Below are 19,060 nucleotides of genomic sequence, written 5' to 3'. Positions count from 1 at the left end.
TGGGGTCCTTGACATCAATAATGTAAGAATAGAAGCAGTTTATCAATCAAACAAGTGTGTTTGGCTGTTTGCGACTCTGCCCCCTTTTCAGAATTTGAACCCCAGTCAACCAATGATGGCAGCTTGTGGCCCCTTGAAAATCAATAGGTGAATTTTGATTGGCTGTTGTAGGCTCCACCTACTTTCCTGAATATTAATACCAGTCATCCAGTAACCAACTCTGCCAAGATAGGGAACCCTGCCATTAACAGTGTAAAAATGGCTGCCGTTTACATTTTCCCATTGAAAATGAATTGCGGAAATTTGATTGGCTGTTTTATGCTCCACCCACTTTCCCTTAATTTTTCACCAAGTGACCAACTGTGCCAAGTGTGGGGACTCTGGCTTGATTACTGTGAGAATGGCAGCCTTTTAAATTTTTTCTATTGACATGAATGGGGGAAATCTGATTTGCTGTATGTAGCTCCGCCCAGCTGTGCAGGGGGCCGCGAGACCCCCAGAACCTATCATCCCAGGTAGTAAGGGATCTGTATACCAAGTTTCATTGTAATCGGTCATAGCGACATACACACGATTTTATATATAGAGAAGATGGTATTCATTGTTTATGGATGGCTCACATGAGCACATTAAAAACACACTTGTTAAAAAAAAAACCCAGACCAAGAAATCCACATTAGCCACAAACTAATTTCTCATGAAGTTTGTCAACATCAAAATAAACTGTTTACTTTAGTGACCGCACCACAGTTTATGCGGCTATGTCTTCCTCCCGTGACTTGGCGAAGCCCCACGCTCCTGGTAATGTGCACCACATGTGCTGCTGGCTTTATACTGACATAGATTATGTGTGACATCACTTCCTCCCCACAGTGCCCCGGTATGGCAGAGCTTGGTGTACAGTGTCTGGGCACCGCTGTCTGCCAGTAGTTCTGAGGTTACTGGCGGTACATACAGTACCAGTTCTGGCATAACAGCACTAATGATTGCATTAAATGACTTCAGAGGCCACAAAGTAAATTAAGTTTTACTTATCTGCGGCTTCCAGCCCCTAGAAGTAATTTATGTCCCTCACCGCAGCTTTGGTCCTCTCTGGGGTCCTGATGGCTTCTAAGGATCGCCGACCTCTGAAGGGTCGGTGTGCTCTGCGTATGTGCAGGCGTTTGCTCCCGATGACGTGGGCTCGTTCGAGCATGGATGCTTACATGCGCAGAGGAAGCCAACCCATCAGGGGTTAGCGATCCTTAGAGGCTGCCAGAAGGACCCCGGAGAGGACCGGAGCTGCGGTGAGGGACTCAAATGACTTCTAGGGGCTGGAAGATGCACCAGGTAAGTAAAACTACATTTACTTTGTGGCCCCGGAAGTCCATTAACTTTATACTGATTCAAAATAATATTACATAACAGGGATGGATAAGCCCTTGTTTTCAAACTATGTACAGTAGTTTAAAGTGAACCCGAGTGGTCTTTAAAATAAAACATTTGATACTTACCTAAAAAGAGAGAAGGTTCTGGATCCTCCAGAAGCTTCCTGTGTCTTCATTGCCTGGGAGGACCCTCTGACTGCTCACAGCGGCACCCTTCTTAATGCACAAGCATGGCTGTATAGTGCCTCTGTGAGTATGGCCATGCATATCCAAAATAATACGTTTTGCTTTGGGTAGAGAGGGGAGGTGTTAAAGTGAACCTAAAGTCACCCCAAAAAAATGAGATGAACTCACCTGGGGCTTCCCTCAGCCCCCTGCAGACGATCGGTGCCCTTGCAGCCCCGCTCCGATGGCCCAGGACCCGCCAGTGAGCACTTCCGGTTTGGCCGTCACCGGCCGACAGGCATGGGAACGCGAGTGATTGTTCGCGTTCCCAGCCTGTATATCGCCCCCTATGCTGCTATTGCGGCCAGGAGGCCAAACCGGAAGTGTTCGCCGGCGGGTCCTGGAGCGTCAGAGCGGGGCTACGAGGGCACCGATCGTCTGCAGGGGGCTGAGGGAAGCCCCAGGTGAGTTCATCTCATTTTTTTGGGGTGACTTTAGGTTCACTTTAATATCTCTGCCAGGTTGTTCCTACACACTTCCTGACCAAGTGACACCAAGGGCTTTAATGTGGGCTTAACACTAGGCCAGGGTGTCACCAGTACGGAAAAACAGGTTAAAAAAAAATAAAATCTGATATCGGTTCTATACCTCCCTTCTGATGCAGCAGAGTGACCTGTACACACAGATAGGCACCCAGTATGACAAGTTAGAGCTCTTTCACTAAAGAAAACCATGCAGAGATAAATCATATACCACCATCAGGTAATGCAGCTTACTTACAACAGAGAGATTACAGAATGAATACTGGAAATCACAATACCATCGAGATCTTCACATCATTCTTCAGACAGTGACATCTTGTGGTTGCTTTACTATACTGCAGTTTAAAGTAATCCTGTTGCCATTACCAACACCTTCATGACTTCTAGTTTACGTTGCTGTCTACATTCCTACAGAAAATATTGAGCTTTCTTCCTGTTGTTTAATCAACTCCAACAGGGACACAGACAGAGATAACAACCAGAAAGAGAGTCTGACACCTTCCTGTCCAAAAACGTGCATGAAAGTTTCAGCTGAAGTTGTTTTTTTTTGCCAATATAAAATAATACAATCTATAATTTGGTGCTGCTCTGCATTACAGTGTCAGGAGGCTACGAGGATATTTATTTCCCCTGCTTCCTCTGTTATTATTACCAGAAGTTCAATCCAATTAGACAGAAGTCGGAATTAGTCATCATTAGAGTCCAGTGTGGGGCTCCTGGCATGTTACCTCTGACTGAACGAAGGTTAATGTGATTCCCCTGTCTAGCGCTCGGCGATTAATGGCAGCAATCTCTCTCTCGGCGTTTCCACGCACGTGACGGCCATAATCCACCCAGGAAATGTAGAATACCACCAACGAAAACCCATTGCCTCCCAAGACATAAATATGGATTAGTACTAATTAGTTTTCCTCTAGACGGCCACCGAACGTCAGTGGATTAGCTGATGATGAGTTGCTCAAAGGAACGCTACTCAGAACATAGGAAAATACTTGAAATAGGAGCGTGCTTTTATATCTTGTAAACAACAGATCACTGTCTCGTCTAGATTCTGCTAACTCCTTCCTGACCAGCGGTGGAATTCCTGCCTTGTGTCGGTAGCAAGGAATGATTCCCATTGGTCTATTGCAAACCAACTGTGGCCTGATGCTTCTGACGGGGCTCTCAGATTGGTACACCGGTATTTCTTCGAGGCAGAGTCCCGAATGTTCGGAGGAGCTAATTTCGGCACAATCTCTTGGGCACCGCCATAGGCCATAATGAGAATTGTGGCTATCTTCGGGGTCACCGGAACCCCGGATAACCCCCCCCCCAAACAAATGGAGCTTGGGCATCTAAAACCTGCTTGAGCTCTGATCTATCTTTGCTGTCTTCACAAAAAATTAAGTTTTTAAAAAAACGTTTGCGCTGATTGGTGGTGGTTAAGGTTAGCCATGGGTCGAAGCGAGGGTGATGAAGGTTAGGCATCAGGTAGGTTGTTTGTGCAGTGAGGGACAATTAGGGTTAGACATCAGAGGGGAGGGTTCTGTGTGAGAGTAGGGTAAGGTTTAGCTTTAGTAAAATACTATCTGATTGCCCGGTGTTGCCCGGGTATGTATTTGGCTGGTGTTGGCTATGCATACTTTTTCTAACCCTAACACACAATTACTCAATGACCAAGTTTGTAAGCTTTGCGGTCTTTGGTATCAATAATTTGCATTAAAATGAAAAAATCTGATTGGCTGTTTGTGGCTCCACACCCTTTTCTGAATTTGAACCCAGCCACCCAATAACCAACTGTACCAGGTTTGAGGCCTGTGCCAGTAACAGTTCAAAAATGGTAGCAATTAAATATTCCCCTTGAAAAGCATATTGAATATTAATCCCAGTCACCTAGTGACCAACTGTGCAAAGTTTAAAAACCCTGCCATTAACAGTGTAAGAATGGCTGCAGTTTACATTTTCCCAGTGCAATTTGTATTTGTCTCCACCCACTGATGACCCGGCATTGCCCGGGTATGTATTTGACTGGTATGGGCTCTGCCCACTTTGTAACCCTAATGCACAAACACTTAATGACCAAGTTTGTGAGCTTTGGGGTCCTTGGCATCAATAATTTGTATATTCCCATAGAAATTGAACAAATCAGATAGGCTGTTTGTGGTTCCACCCCTCTCCGGCATTTGAACCCCAGTCACCCAATGACCAACTGTAGCAGGTTTGAGGCATCTGCTATTAACAGTGTAAAAATGGCAGCAATTTAAATATTCCACTTGAAAATCAACAGGTGAATTTTGATTGGCTATTATAGGCTCCACCCACTCCCCTGAATTAATCTCGGTCACTCAGTGACCATCTGGGCAAAGTTTAGAAACCCTGCCATAAACAGTGTAAAAAGGGCTGCAGTTTACACTTTCCCAGTGAAATTTGTTTTTGGCTCCGCCCACAATTAGTGCAAGAGTGGCAGCAATTTTAATATTCTCCTTGAAAAGTGACATGTGATTTTTGATTGGCATTTTTAGGCTCCACCCACTTTTCTGAATATTAATCCCAGTCACCCAGTAACCAGCTATGCTAAGTTTGAGAACCCTGCCATTAACAGTGAAGAAGGGCTGCAGTTTACAATTTCCCAGAAAAATCTGTTTTTAACTCCACCCACTTTTTGTAACCTGGACACACAGTCACTACTCAATGACCAAGTTTGTGAGCTTTTGGGTTCGTGGCATCAAAATTGTGCTAATGGAAGCAGTTTATCCAGCAAAGAAATGTGGCTGTTTTTGGCTCCGCACCTTTACTGAATTTGAACCCCAGACACTTAGGCCCCGTTCACACTTGCGGTTTTGCAAAAACCGCACCGGATGTCCGGACCGCACCGGAGCCGGATCGGACCTGAACCGTACGGTTCCTGTCCGGATACGGTCCGGATCCGGTCCGGTTGCATACGGTTTCCGTGCGGTATGAACACGGTTCCGGTCCGGATCCGGATTCTTAAAGAGATAACAACCTGTATAAATACCTGGGGTTCTGGGAGGTCAGCAGAAGCTCTGGGGTCATTGTTGGAGACAGCTGGACGTGTGGAGACCATCCTTGGATACAGAGACAGCAGTTGGGACCATGGATCCAGTCATTTTTTACGCTTATTACCTGGGAATTCTCTCCTTCCTGTTGTTTACCTACTACTATGTGGGGAGAAGGCGTGCTCCTCGCAGGAGATGGTGGGTGCACCCTCTACTAGCCAGGAGGCAGAGGAAGGGAGAGTTCCAGGCCCTCTACCGGGACCTCAGACGACACCCACAGAAGTTCTACAGCTACACTCGGATGTCTATTCCCCTGTAAGTATATAGGCCTAAATACACCAACCCCCACCATTCCTAAACACCCCACCCTCACCCCCACAACACCTCATCCCTGTATACCTAGCTAAACACACCACCCTGACCCCCACACCCCTGTATACCTAGCTATACACTACACCCCCACCCTCCACAACACTCCCAAACCTCTGTAAACACACCTCCCACATCCTCCACCCAACACCTTGTCCCACAACATACTTTACAGCTTCTTCCTTTCCATCTCCTGACAGGTTTGATACCCTTTTGGAGATGGTGAAGGATGACCTTAGGAAGAAGGATACCACGTTCAGGAGAGCAGTCACACCACAAGAACAACTACTCATCACACTGAGGTATGTAAAAACAAATTTTTTTATTGCAAAAACAACCACTTTCCAACATGGAAACATTCTTCCAACATGGAAGACAAAAAAAATAACATATCTATGGTATAGCCCGGTCAGTTTTAAGGAACACCAACCACCAACTTTGTGCTGGAAGAGTTGTAGGGCATAGCTGCCCAAGTGTCTTTCGGGGACACCAGGCCCTAATAAATTGAAGTGCTTCAAAAACCTAACCACTGGCACAGGACCCTCTGAGCCATGGATGAAGGACACAGGTCAGTGAAAAGGCTAGGCCTCTCACCGACCAGTGTAGGTGTCCTTCATCCATGGTTTCAAGGGTCTTGTGCAAGTGGTTAGGAACAAGAACAAAGTGAGGAGCAAGAGGAACCGATGGCAGAGGTGCATGACTACAGGTGCAGTGCAACAGGCACAAGGTTGTGACCCAGGTAGTGTCTTTCGGGGACACCAGGCCCTAAAATTGAAGTGCTTCAAAAACCTAACCACTGGCACATGACCCTCTGAGCCATGGATGAAGGACACAGGTCAGTGAAAAGGCTAGGCCTCTCACCGACCAGTCAAGGTGTCCTTCATCCATGGCTCCAAGGGTCTTGTGCAAGTGGTTAGGAACAAGAACAAAGTGAGGAGCAAGAGGAACCGATGGCAGAGGAGCAGGACTACAGGTGCAGTGCAACAGGCACAAGGTTGTGACCCAGGTAGTGTCTTTCGGGGACACCAGGCCCTAAAATTGAAGTGCTTTAAAAACCTAACCACTGGCACAGGACCCTCTGAGCCATGGGTGAAGGACACAGGTCAGTGAAAAGGCTAGGCCTCTCACCGACCAGTCAAGGTGTCCTTCATCCATGGTTCAAAGGGTCTTGTGCAAGTGGTTAGGAACAAGAACAAAGTGAGGAGCAAGAGGAACCGATGGCAGAGGAGCAGGACTACAGGTGCAGTGCAACAGGCACAAGGTTGTGACCCAGGTAGTGTCTTTCGGGGACACCAGGCCCTAAAATTGAAGTGCTTAAAAAACCTAACCACTGGCACATGACCCTCTGAGCCATGGATGAAGGACACAGGTCAGTGAAAAGGCTAGGCCTCTCACCGACCAGTCAAGGTGTCCTTCATCCATGGTTCAAAGGGTCTTGTGCAAGTGGTTAGGAACAAGAACAAAGTGAGGAGCAAGAGGAACCGATGGCAGAGGTGCATGACTACAGGTGCAGTGCAACAGGCACAAGGTTGTGACCCAGGTAGTGTCTTTCGGGGACACCAGGCCCTAAAATTGAAGTGCTTCAAAAACCTAACCACTGGCACATGACCCTCTGAGCCATGGATGAAGGACACAGGTCAGTGAAAAGGCTAGGCCTCTCACCGACCAGTCAAGGTGTCCTTCATCCATGGCTCCAAGGGTCTTGTGCAAGTGGTTAGGAACAAGAACAAAGTGAGGAGCAAGAGGAACCGATGGCAGAGGAGCAGGACTACAGGTGCAGTGCAACAGGCACAAGGTTGTGACCCAGGTAGTGTCTTTCGGGGACACCAGGCCCTAAAATTGAAGTGCTTTAAAAACCTAACCACTGGCACAGGACCCTCTGAGCCATGGGTGAAGGACACAGGTCAGTGAAAAGGCTAGGCCTCTCACCGACCAGTCAAGGTGTCCTTCATCCATGGTTCAAAGGGTCTTGTGCAAGTGGTTAGGAACAAGAACAAAGTGAGGAGCAAGAGGAACCGATGGCAGAGGAGCAGGACTACAGGTGCAGTGCAACAGGCACAAGGTTGTGACCCAGGTAGTGTCTTTCGGGGACACCAGGCCCTAAAATTGAAGTGCTTTAAAAACCTAACCACTGGCACAGGACCCTCTGAGCCATGGGTGAAGGACACAGGTCAGTGAAAAGGCTAGGCCTCTCACCGACCAGTCAAGGTGTCCTTCATCCATGGCTCCAAGGGTCTTATGCAAGTGATTAGGATCAACAAAGTAAGGAACAAGAGGAATCAAAGGCACAGGTGCAGGACTACAGGTGCAGTGCAACAGGCACAAGGTTGTGACCCAGGTAGTGTCTTTCGGGGACACCAGGCCCTAAATTATTAGTGCTTCTAAAACCTAACCACTGGCACAGGACCCTCTGAGCCATGGATGAAGGACACAGGTCAGTGAAAAGGCTAGGCCTCTCACCGACCAGTCAAGGTGTCCTTCACCCATGGCTCCAAGGGTCTTGTGCAAGTGATTAGGATCAACAAAGTAAGGAACAAGAGGAATCAAAGGCACAGGTGCAGGACTACAGGTGCAGTGCAACAGGCACAAGGTTGTGACCCAGGTAGTGTCTTTCGGGGACACCAGGCCCTAAATTATTAGTGCTTCTAAAACCTAACCACTGGCACAGGACCCTCTGAGCCATGGATGAAGGACACAGGTCAGTGAAAAGGCTAGGCCTCTCACCGACCAGTGAAGGTGTCCTTCACCCATGGCTCCAAGGGTCTTGTGCAAGTGATTAGGATCAACAAAGTAAGGAACAAGAGGAATCAAAGGCACAGGTGCAGGACTACAGGTGCAGTGCAACAGGCACAAGGTTGTGACCCAGGTAGTGTCTTTCGGGGACACCAGGCCCTAAAGTTCAAGTCCAGCAAAACCAAAAGTTAAAAAGCCCTGTGATGGTATCCTTCCTCCGAGGATCGGAGGTATTCAGAGGAGCATGTCCAGGAACAATTTGACTTTTTTTTTCAAATTGTATCGGCACCACTACTCGAAAAGGTGGGAGTTGCTGCCTGGAAATCTGGACTCTCTTGGGTGCTGGTCGTGGATGAGCTGGACCCTGACAGCGGTGGCCCATATTGACTGCCTCTGTAGCCGGAGTACATCTGTGATGATTGCCAGGTGGGCACTGCTGTTGGTTGTGGGGGTCTAAAAATTGGTGGTTGCAATAATGGCGTGTCCATGTGCTGTTTAATCACCTCCAGCAAATTGGAATGGCACGCCATCAGGTTTTGGGAAGGCACCTTTTCCAGATATGGTATTAGAGACATCACAGTGTGAAAACACGGGTGTGACTGCAATTTCAGTAGTTCCTTGCTTTGTTGATGCATTTGCTGCATCATGTTCTGCAGCTGGCCCACCGACTGATGATGCTGCGCACGCAGTTGGTCGATTTCTCCTCTGTGCATCTCATGCATCATTTTAAGCTCGTCCCTGTAGTGCCCATGTACAGCGTCGAGCTCACATTGCAGTGAAGTGATGTGGGACTTGTACTGCTCCATGATATGGCCCCTGTCCTCATCTTGCAACTGCCGGGTTATGAGAGTTTGGTGGCTCTGAAGAATCCCGAGAAGTCCGGAGACAGCCCCGGACATCTCAGACTCTGTCTCTCTCCTTGTTGGGGGGAGGGTACCTCGACGCCTCACTGGTGTGGTGGTCCTCACTGGTGGTGTGGCAGCATCTTCCCGTCCTCTGGCCTGTGTCGGGGTTGCCCTGCGCGCTGGTTGTGCTGCAGTCTCTCGGTGCTCCTCACTTTGTTCTTGTTCCCCTGGAGCTTCCATAGCGGTCGATTGTGGAGGTTCAGCTTCTTCCACACTCGGTCCTGCAACCTCAACATCCAAGCTCTCTTCTGCCAAGTCATCATCAAAGGAGATAGTTGGGATTAAGGACTCCCTCCTCCTACTCCTCTCCTCGGGGCAATAGGTTACATCGGCGACGTCATCATCCACCAAGCTCTCCTCACTGCTGAACCGTGCCTCCTGGGTCGGTTCCTCTTGCTCCAAATTGTCTTCAGTCCTGTAGATAAAAACAATATTTATTGGTGTGCCAAACAGCATGTGGCGTCAATTCACAGAGCTAGCAAACACTAGCAATCACTTTATCAACCGTTTCTACCCAACATTTGATAAAGCTTGTGAGAAAAGTTCGCTAGCCATGGGAATTGAGGCCATAGCAATACATGGCCGAAGTCATGGTAAATGAGCTCTCAGTTCCTGCCCACAGTAGTGGTACTTACAGTCTAGGTTCCAGGCTTGCATTGATGAAAGACAATTGCTTGGCAAATTGGTAGTCTTTTTGTCGCCTTCCCCCGCCACTGCCACTTCGTTCGGCAAGTTTTTTCTTCCGTAGCCATTTCACATATGCATCCCGTATATTGCGCCACCTTGTCTTGTACCTTTCTCCTGTAACGACATGAAAAATTGATTTCGATTATTTCTCTTGTAGGTACATCGCAACTGGACAAACATATACATCGCTACATGTCACATTTCGTATTGGGAAGAGCACGGTGGCAGGCATCGTCGTGAGGACTTCGAGGATCCTTTGGACGCGACTGAGGGCCAGATACATGCCTGTGCCGGACACCACGAAATGGGAGGAGATCGCCCAGGGCTTCTGGACCGAGTGCAAGTTTCCTAATTGTGTTGGCGCACTGGATGGGAAACACATCCGGATTCAGAAACCCGTGGGGAGTGGCAGCCATTATTTCAACTATAAAAAATACTTCAGCATTGTTCTAATGGCAGTGGCAGATGCGGACTACAAGTTTGTGTACGTGGATGTGGGGTCGTACGGTAGTTCCAATGACTCTGGAATTTTCCAGCGTACGACCCTTTGCCGGCTGATGGAGGAAGGCAGACTGCGTCTCCCCCGTGACAGACCCTGGCCTGGGACAAGGGCACCGGCCTACCCCTATGTGTTTGTGGGGGACGAGGCCTTCGCCCTGTCCGACCATGTAATGCGTCCGTACCCAGACAGGGGACTTGATGCCAGCCAGCTACACTTCAATGCTCGGTTGAGCCGTGCAAGGAGAATGGTGGAGTGCACATTTGGGATCCTGGTGTCAAAGTGGAGGGTGTTCCACACGCCCATGCTGCTGAAACCGGGCAACGCAGTTGTCGTGGTGAAGGCAGCATGCATCCTCCACAACTTTGTGCGGCAGGAGGAAAGAGAGACTCCGGAACCCCCGAATGTGCTTCCACTAATGCCCCTGCGGAGGTATGCAACCAGGCCAAGGGTAGTGTCACTGCGGAACAGGGACCAACTGAGACTTTATTTTACCACACCACCTGGACGAGGGTGAATGTTTGGTTTTTAATATGTTTTGTTGAAATGTGTTTATTTTGGAGTTTCAAGTTTGAGTGATTTTAAATGTATTAATTTTTTACAATAAATTGATGTATAATAATTGGTCATTGTGTATGTTTTATGTGCACAGGTGGGGTACATCGCAGGTGGGTGGGATACATCACAGGTGGGTGGGATACAGCACAGGTGGGTGGGATACAGCACAGGTGGGTGGGATACAGCACAGGTGGGTGGGATACAGCACAGGTGGGGTACAGGTGGGTGGGATACATCACAGGTGGGTGGGATACATCACAGGTGGGATAAATCACAGGTGGGATACATCACAGGTGGGGTACATCACAGGTGGGGTACATCACAGGTGGGGTACAGGTGGGTGTGATACATCACAGGTGGGTGGGATACAGCACAGGTGGGATACATCACAGGTGGGATACATCACAGGTGGGATACATCACAGGTGGGATACATCACAGGTGGGTGGGATACAGCACAGGTGGGGTACAGGTGGGTGGGATACATCACAGGTGGGATACATCACAGGTGGGGTACAGGTGGGTGTGATACATCACAGGTGGGTGGGATACAGCACAGGTGGGTGGGATACAGCACAGGTGGGTGGGATACAGCACAGGTGGGTGGGATACAGCACAGGTGGGTGGGATACAGCACAGGTGGGGTACAGGTGGGTGTGATACATCACAGGTGGGTGGGATACAGCACAGGTGGGATACATCACAGGTGGGATACATCACAGGTGGGATACATCACAGGTGGGGTACAGGTGGGTGGGATACATCACAGGTGGGTGGGATACAGCACAGGTGGGGTACAGGTGGGTGGGATACATCACAGGTGGGATACATCACAGGTGGGGTACAGGTGGGTGTGATACAGCACAGGTGGGTGGGATACAGCACAGGTGGGTGGGATACAGCACAGGTGGGTGGGATACAGCACAGGTGGGGTACAGGTGGGTGGGATACATCACAGGTGGGTGGGATACAGCACAGGTGGGATACATCACAGGTGGGATACATCACAGGTGGGATACATCACAGGTGGGATACATCACAGGTGGGGTACAGGTGGGTGGGCCACGGGTGGGTGGGCAACACGTGGGTGACACAAATCCATAGCAAAAGTTGAATACATCACAAGCTTAAACCACAAGCCCCCCCAAAAAAACTTCTAGTCAACATACCCTCTGTGCCTTGCTGTCTCTTGCTCAAGTTCTCAAAGTCCTCCACATACAGCTTGGCAATTTTTTTCCACAGGCCTCTGCATTTTTTGATGTTGCTGTGGTCCGCATCCCCCTTGTCCCACAGGGCTGGTACCTGCTGCACCTGTAGGATGAGGTCTTCTGATGTGTAGGGCCTCACCCCCTCGCTATCAGACAGATCCTGCTCCATATTGCTGCCAAAGAGCTCCAGCATGAAGTCACTGCTGCTCCACTCTGTGAACGCTGGTGCCATGTGGTCCCCATCCAAAATGGCCACCATACCATAGAGTCTGCATAGGAAGTGTGGTACAACATCCGGTTTTTATAGCCAGTGTGTTGTGCGCTCTCCGGTTCTCATTGGTTTCCATTGGCCGGATGCAACATTCCGGCTCCGGTCCGGATACGTCAGCCGGACCAGCCGGACCAAAAAATAGCGCATGTTGGAACGGACGCCGGAGTCCGGATCCGGTCCGGCTCCGGTCCGGACGAAACGGACGCATGTGAACGGTCGCATAGACTTTCATTGCTATGCCGTGCGTCCGTTTCGTCCGGTCCGCATGCGGTCCGGCTCCGGCACGGCTCCGGCACGGCGATTCCGGATAGCAGCCGCTAATGTGAACCGGGCCTAAGGCCCGGTTCACATTAGCGGCTGCTATCCGGAATCGCCGTGCCGGAGCCGTGCCGGAGCCGGACCGCATGCGGACCGGACGAAACGGACGCACGGCATAGCAATGAAAGTCTATGCGACCGTTCACATGCGTCCGTTTCGTCCGGACCGGAGCCGGACCGGATCCGGACTCCGGCGTCCGTTCCAACATGCGCTATTTTTTGGTCCGGCTGGTCCGGCTGACGTATCCGGACCGGAGCCGGAATGTTGCATCCGGCCAATGGAAACCAATGAGAACCGGAGAGCGCACAACACACTGGCTATAAAAACCGGATGTTGTACCACACTTCCTATGCAGACTCTATGGTATGGTGGCCATTTTGGATGGGGACCACATGGCACCAGCGTTCACAGAGTGGAGCAGCAGTGACTTCATGCTGGAGCTCTTTGGCAGCAATATGGAGCAGGATCTGTCTGATAGCGAGGGGGTGAGGCCCTACACATCAGAAGACCTCATCCTACAGGTGCAGCAGGTACCAGCCCTGTGGGACAAGGGGGATGCGGACCACAGCAACATCAAAAAATGCAGAGGCCTGTGGAAAAAAATTGCCAAGCTGTATGTGGAGGACTTTGAGAACTTGAGCAAGAGACAGCAAGGCACAGAGGGTATGTTGACTAGAAGTTTTTTTGGGGGGGCTTGTGGTTTAAGCTTGTGATGTATTCAACTTTTGCTATGGATTTGTGTCACCCACGTGTTGCCCACCCACCCGTGGCCCACCCACCTGTACCCCACCTGTGATGTATCCCACCTGTGATGTATCCCACCTGTGATGTATCCCACCTGTGATGTATCCCACCTGTGCTGTATCCCACCCACCTGTGATGTATCCCACCCACCTGTACCCCACCTGTGCTGTATCCCACCCACCTGTGCTGTATCCCACCCACCTGTGCTGTATCCCACCCACCTGTGCTGTATCACACCCACCTGTACCCCACCTGTGATGTATCCCACCTGTGATGTATCCCACCCACCTGTACCCCACCTGTGCTGTATCCCACCCACCTGTGATGTATCCCACCCACCTGTACCCCACCTGTGATGTATCCCACCTGTGATGTATCCCACCTGTGATGTATCCCACCTGTGCTGTATCCCACCCACCTGTGATGTATCACACCCACCTGTACCCCACCTGTGCTGTATCCCACCCACCTGTGCTGTATCCCACCCACCTGTGCTGTATCCCACCCACCTGTGCTGTATCCCACCCACCTGTGCTGTATCCCACCCACCTGTGATGTATCACACCCACCTGTACCCCACCTGTGATGTATCCCACCTGTGATGTATCCCACCCACCTGTACCCCACCTGTGCTGTATCCCACCCACCTGTGATGTATCCCACCTGTGATGTATCCCACCTGTGATGTATCCCACCTGTGATGTATCCCACCTGTGCTGTATCCCACCCACCTGTGATGTATCACACCCACCTGTACCCCACCTGTGATGTACCCCACCTGTGATGTACCCCACCTGTGATGTATCCCACCTGTGATTTATCCCACCTGTGATGTATCCCACCCACCTGTGATGTATCCCACCCACCTGTACCCCACCTGTGCTGTATCCCACCCACCTGTGCTGTATCCCACCCACCTGTGCTGTATCCCACCCACCTGTGCTGTATCCCACCCACCTGTGATGTATCCCACCCACCTGCGATGTACCCCACCTGTGCACATAAAACATACACAATGACCAATTATTATACATCAATTTATTGTAAAAAATTAATACATTTAAAATCACTCAAACTTGAAACTCCAAAATAAACACATTTCAACAAAACATATTAAAAACCAAACATTCACCCTCGTCCAGGTGGTGTGGTAAAATAAAGTCTCAGTTGGTCCCTGTTCCGCAGTGACACTACCCTTGGCCTGGTTGCATACCTCCGCAGGGGCATTAGTGGAAGCACATTCGGGGGTTCCGGAGTCTCTCTTTCCTCCTGCCGCACAAAGTTGTGGAGGATGCATGCTGCCTTCACCACGACAACTGCGTTGCCCGGTTTCAGCAGCATGGGCGTGTGGAACACCCTCCACTTTGACACCAGGATCCCAAATGTGCACTCCACCATTCTCCTTGCACGGCTCAACCGAGCATTGAAGTGTAGCTGGCTGGCATCAAGTCCCCTGTCTGGGTACGGACGCATTACATGGTCGGACAGGGCGAAGGCCTCGTCCCCCACAAACACATAGGGGTAGGCCGGTGCCCTTGTCCCAGGCCAGGGTCTGTCACGGGGGAGACGCAGTCTGCCTTCCTCCATCAGCCGGCAAAGGGTCGTACGCTGGAAAATTCCAGAGTCATTGGAACTACCGTACGACCCCACATCCACGTACACAAACTTGTAGTCCGCATCTGCCACTGCCATTAGAACAATGCTGAAGTATTTTTTATAGTTGAAATAATGGCTGCCACTCCCCACGGGTTTCTGAATCCGGATGTGTTTCCCATCCAGTGCGCCAACACAATTAGGAAACTTGCACTCGGTCCAGAAGCCCTGGGCGATCTCCTCCCATTTCGTGGTGTCCGGCACAGGCATGTATCTGGCCCTCAGTCGCGTCCAAAGGATCCTCGAAGTCCTCACGACGATGCCTGCCACCGTGCTCTTCCCAATACGAAATGTGACATGTAGCGATGTATATGTTTGTCCAGTTGCGATGTACCTACAAGAGAAATAATCGAAATCAATTTTTCATGTCGTTACAGGAGAAAGGTACAAGACAAGGTGGCGCAATATACGGGATGCATATGTGAAATGGCTACGGAAGAAAAAACTTGCCGAACGAAATGGCAGTGGCGGGGGAAGGCGACAAAAAGACTACCAATTTGCCAAGCAATTGTCTTTCATCAATGCAAGCCTGGAACCTAGACTGTAAGTACCACTACTGTGGGCAGGAACTGAGAGCTCATTTACCATGACTTCGGCCATGTATTGCTATGGCCTCAATTCCCATGGCTAGCGAACTTTTCTCACAAGCTTTATCAAATGTTGGGTAGAAACGGTTGATAAAGTGATTGCTAGTGTTTGCTAGCTCTGTGAATTGACGCCACATGCTGTTTGGCACACCAATAAATATTGTTTTTATCTACAGGACTGAAGACAATTTGGAGCAAGAGGAACCGACCCAGGAGGCACGGTTCAGCAGTGAGGAGAGCTTGGTGGATGATGACGTCGCCGATGTAACCTATTGCCCCGAGGAGAGGAGTAGGAGGAGGGAGTCCTTAATCCCAACTATCTCCTTTGATGATGACTTGGCAGAAGAGAGCTTGGATGTTGAGGTTGCAGGACCGAGTGTGGAAGAAGCTGAACCTCCACAATCGACCGCTATGGAAGCTCCAGGGGAACAAGAACAAAGTGAGGAGCACCGAGAGACTGCAGCACAACCAGCGCGCAGGGCAACCCCGACACAGGCCAGAGGACGGGAAGATGCTGCCACACCACCAGTGAGGACCACCACACCAGTGAGGCGTCGAGGTACCCTCCCCCCAACAAGGAGAGAGACAGAGTCTGAGATGTCCGGGGCTGTCTCCGGACTTCTCGGGATTCTTCAGAGCCACCAAACTCTCATAACCCGGCAGTTGCAAGATGAGGACAGGGGCCATATCATGGAGCAGTACAAGTCCCACATCACTTCACTGCAATGTGAGCTCGACGCTGTACATGGGCACTACAGGGACGAGCTTAAAATGATGCATGAGATGCACAGAGGAGAAATCGACCAACTGCGTGCGCAGCATCATCAGTCGGTGGGCCAGCTGCAGAACATGATGCAGCAAATGCATCAACAAAGCAAGGAACTACTGAAATTGCAGTCACACCCGTGTTTTCACACTGTGATGTCTCTAATACCATATCTGGAAAAGGTGCCTTCCCAAAACCTGATGGCGTGCCATTCCAATTTGCTGGAGGTGATTAAACAGCACATGGACACGCCATTATTGCAACCACCAATTTTTAGACCCCCACAACCAACAGCAGTGCCCACCTGGCAATCATCACAGATGTACTCCGGCTACAGAGGCAGTCAATATGGGCCACCGCTGTCAGGGTCCAGCTCATCCACGACCAGCACCCAAGAGAGTCCAGATTTCCAGGCAGCAACTCCCACCTTTTCGAGTAGTGGTGCCGATACAATTTGAAAAAAAAAGTCAAATTGTTCCTGGACATGCTCCTCTGAATACCTCCGATCCTCGGAGGAAGGATACCATCACAGGGCTTTTTAACTTTTGGTTTTGCTGGACTTGAACTTTAGGGCCTGGTGTCCCCGAAAGACACTACCTGGGTCACAACCTTGTGCCTGTTGCACTGCACCTGTAGTCCTGCACCTGTGCCTTTGATTCCTCTTGTTCCTTACTTTGTTGATCCTAATCACTTGCACAAGACCCTTGGAGCCATGGGTGAAGGACACCTTCACTGGTCGGTGAGAGGCCTAGCCTTTTCACTGACCTGTGTCCTTCATCCATGGCTCAGAGGGTCCTGTGCCAGTGGTTAGGTTTTAGAAGCACTAATAATTTAGGGCCTGGTGTCCCCGAAAGACACTACCTGGGTCACAACCTTGTGCCTGTTGCACTGCACCTGTAGTCCTGCACCTGTGCCTTTGATTCCTCTTGTTCCTTACTTTGTTGATCCTAATCACTTGCACAAGACCCTTGGAGCCATGGGTGAAGGACACCTTGACTGGTCGGTGAGAGGCCTAGCCTTTTCACTGACCTGTGTCCTTCATCCATGGCTCAGAGGGTCCTGTGCCAGTGGTTAGGTTTTAGAAGCACTAATAATTTAGGGCCTGGTGTCCCCGAAAGACACTACCTGGGTCACAACCTTGTGCCTGTTGCACTGCACCTGTAGTCCTGCACCTGTGCCTTTGATTCCTCTTGTTCCTTACTTTGTTGATCCTAATCACTTGCATAAGACCCTTGGAGCCATGGATGAAGGACACCTTGACTGGTCGGTGAGAGGCCTAGCCTTTTCACTGACCTGTGTCCTTCACCCATGGCTCAGAGGGTCCTGTGCCAGTGGTTAGGTTTTTAAAGCACTTCAATTTTAGGGCCTGGTGTCCCCGAAAGACACTACCTGGGTCACAACCTTGTGCCTGTTGCACTGCACCTGTAGTCCTGCTCCTCTGCCATCGGTTCCTCTTGCTCCTCACTTTGTTCTTGTTCCTAACCACTTGCACAAGACCCTTGGAGCCATGGATGAAGGACACCTTGACTGGTCGGTGAGAGGCCTAGCCTTTTCACTGACCTGTGTCCTTCACCCATGGCTCAGAGGGTCCTGTGCCAGTGGTTAGGTTTTTAAAGCACTTCAATTTTAGGGCCTGGTGTCCCCGAAAGACACTACCTGGGTCACAACCTTGTGCCTGTTGCACTGCACCTGTAGTCCTGCTCCTCTGCCATCGGTTCCTCTTGCTCCTCACTTTGTTCTTGTTCCTAACCACTTGCACAAGACCCTTGGAGCCATGGATGAAGGACACCTTGACTGGTCGGTGAGAGGCCTAGCCTTTTCACTGACCTGTGTCCTTCATCCATGGCTCAGAGGGTCATGTGCCAGTGGTTAGGTTTTTTAAGCACTTCAATTTTAGGGCCTGGTGTCCCCGAAAGACACTACCTGGGTCACAACCTTGTGCCTGTTGCACTGCACCTGTAGTCCTGCTCCTCTGCCATCGGTTCCTCTTGCTCCTCACTTTGTTCTTGTTCCTAACCACTTGCACAAGACCCTTTGAACCATGGATGAAGGACACCTTGACTGGTCGGTGAGAGGCCTAGCCTTTTCACTGACCTGTGTCCTTCACCCATGGCTCAGAGGGTCCTGTGCCAGTGGTTAGGTTTTTAAAGCACTTCAATTTTAGGGCCTGGTGTCCCCGAAAGACACTACCTGGGTCACAACCTTGTGCCTGTTGCACTGCACCTGTAGTCCTGCTCCTCTGCCATCGGTTCCTCTTGCTCCTCACTTTGTTCTTGTTCCTAACCACTTGCACAAGACCCTTGGAGCCATGGATGAAGGACACCTTGACTGGTCGGTGAGAGGCCTAGCCTTTTCACTGACCTGTGTCCTTCATCCATGGCTCAGAGGGTCATGTGCCAGTGGTTAGGTTTTTGAAGCACTTCAATTTTAGGGCCTGGTGTCCCCGAAAGACACTACCTGGGTCACAACCTTGTGCCTGTTGCACTGCACCTGTAGTCATGCACCTCTGCCATCGGTTCCTCTTGCTCCTCACTTTGTTCTTGTTCCTAACCACTTGCACAAGACCCTTGAAACCATGGATGAAGGACACCTACACTGGTCGGTGAGAGGCCTAGCCTTTTCACTGACCTGTGTCCTTCATCCATGGCTCAGAGGGTCCTGTGCCAGTGGTTAGGTTTTTGAAGCACTTCAAT

General features: G+C 50.2%; 2 protein-coding genes across 2 annotated transcripts in view; one reads left to right on the top strand and one right to left on the bottom strand.

Moving 5' to 3' along the window:
• Positions 1-19,060, bottom strand: part of PAQR8 (progestin and adipoQ receptor family member 8) — a 104,741-nt gene that overhangs the window by 52,775 nt on the left and 32,906 nt on the right. The window lies entirely within an intron of this gene.
• LOC137570348 (uncharacterized) lies at positions 15,489-16,946 on the top strand. The gene is made up of 2 exons (XM_068278996.1): positions 15,489-15,557; positions 15,778-16,946. Exon 2 carries the CDS (start codon positions 16,013-16,015, stop codon positions 16,823-16,825), a length of 813 nt encoding a protein of 270 aa, XP_068135097.1. The 5' UTR covers positions 15,489-15,557; positions 15,778-16,012; the 3' UTR covers positions 16,826-16,946.

Source organism: Hyperolius riggenbachi, chromosome 4 (assembly GCF_040937935.1).
Source record: "Hyperolius riggenbachi isolate aHypRig1 chromosome 4, aHypRig1.pri, whole genome shotgun sequence".
NCBI classification, from domain to species: Eukaryota; Metazoa; Chordata; class Amphibia; order Anura; family Hyperoliidae; genus Hyperolius; species Hyperolius riggenbachi.
The sequence above is the reverse complement of the archived record's forward strand: the minus strand, read 5'-3'. Positions and strand labels throughout refer to the sequence as shown.

What these genes read in the sequence shown, in the direction of transcription:
- LOC137570348 (XM_068278996.1), top strand. Translation starts at nt 16,013, where the DNA reads ATGGAAGCTCCAGGGGAACAAGAACAAAGTGAGGAGCACCGAGAGACT.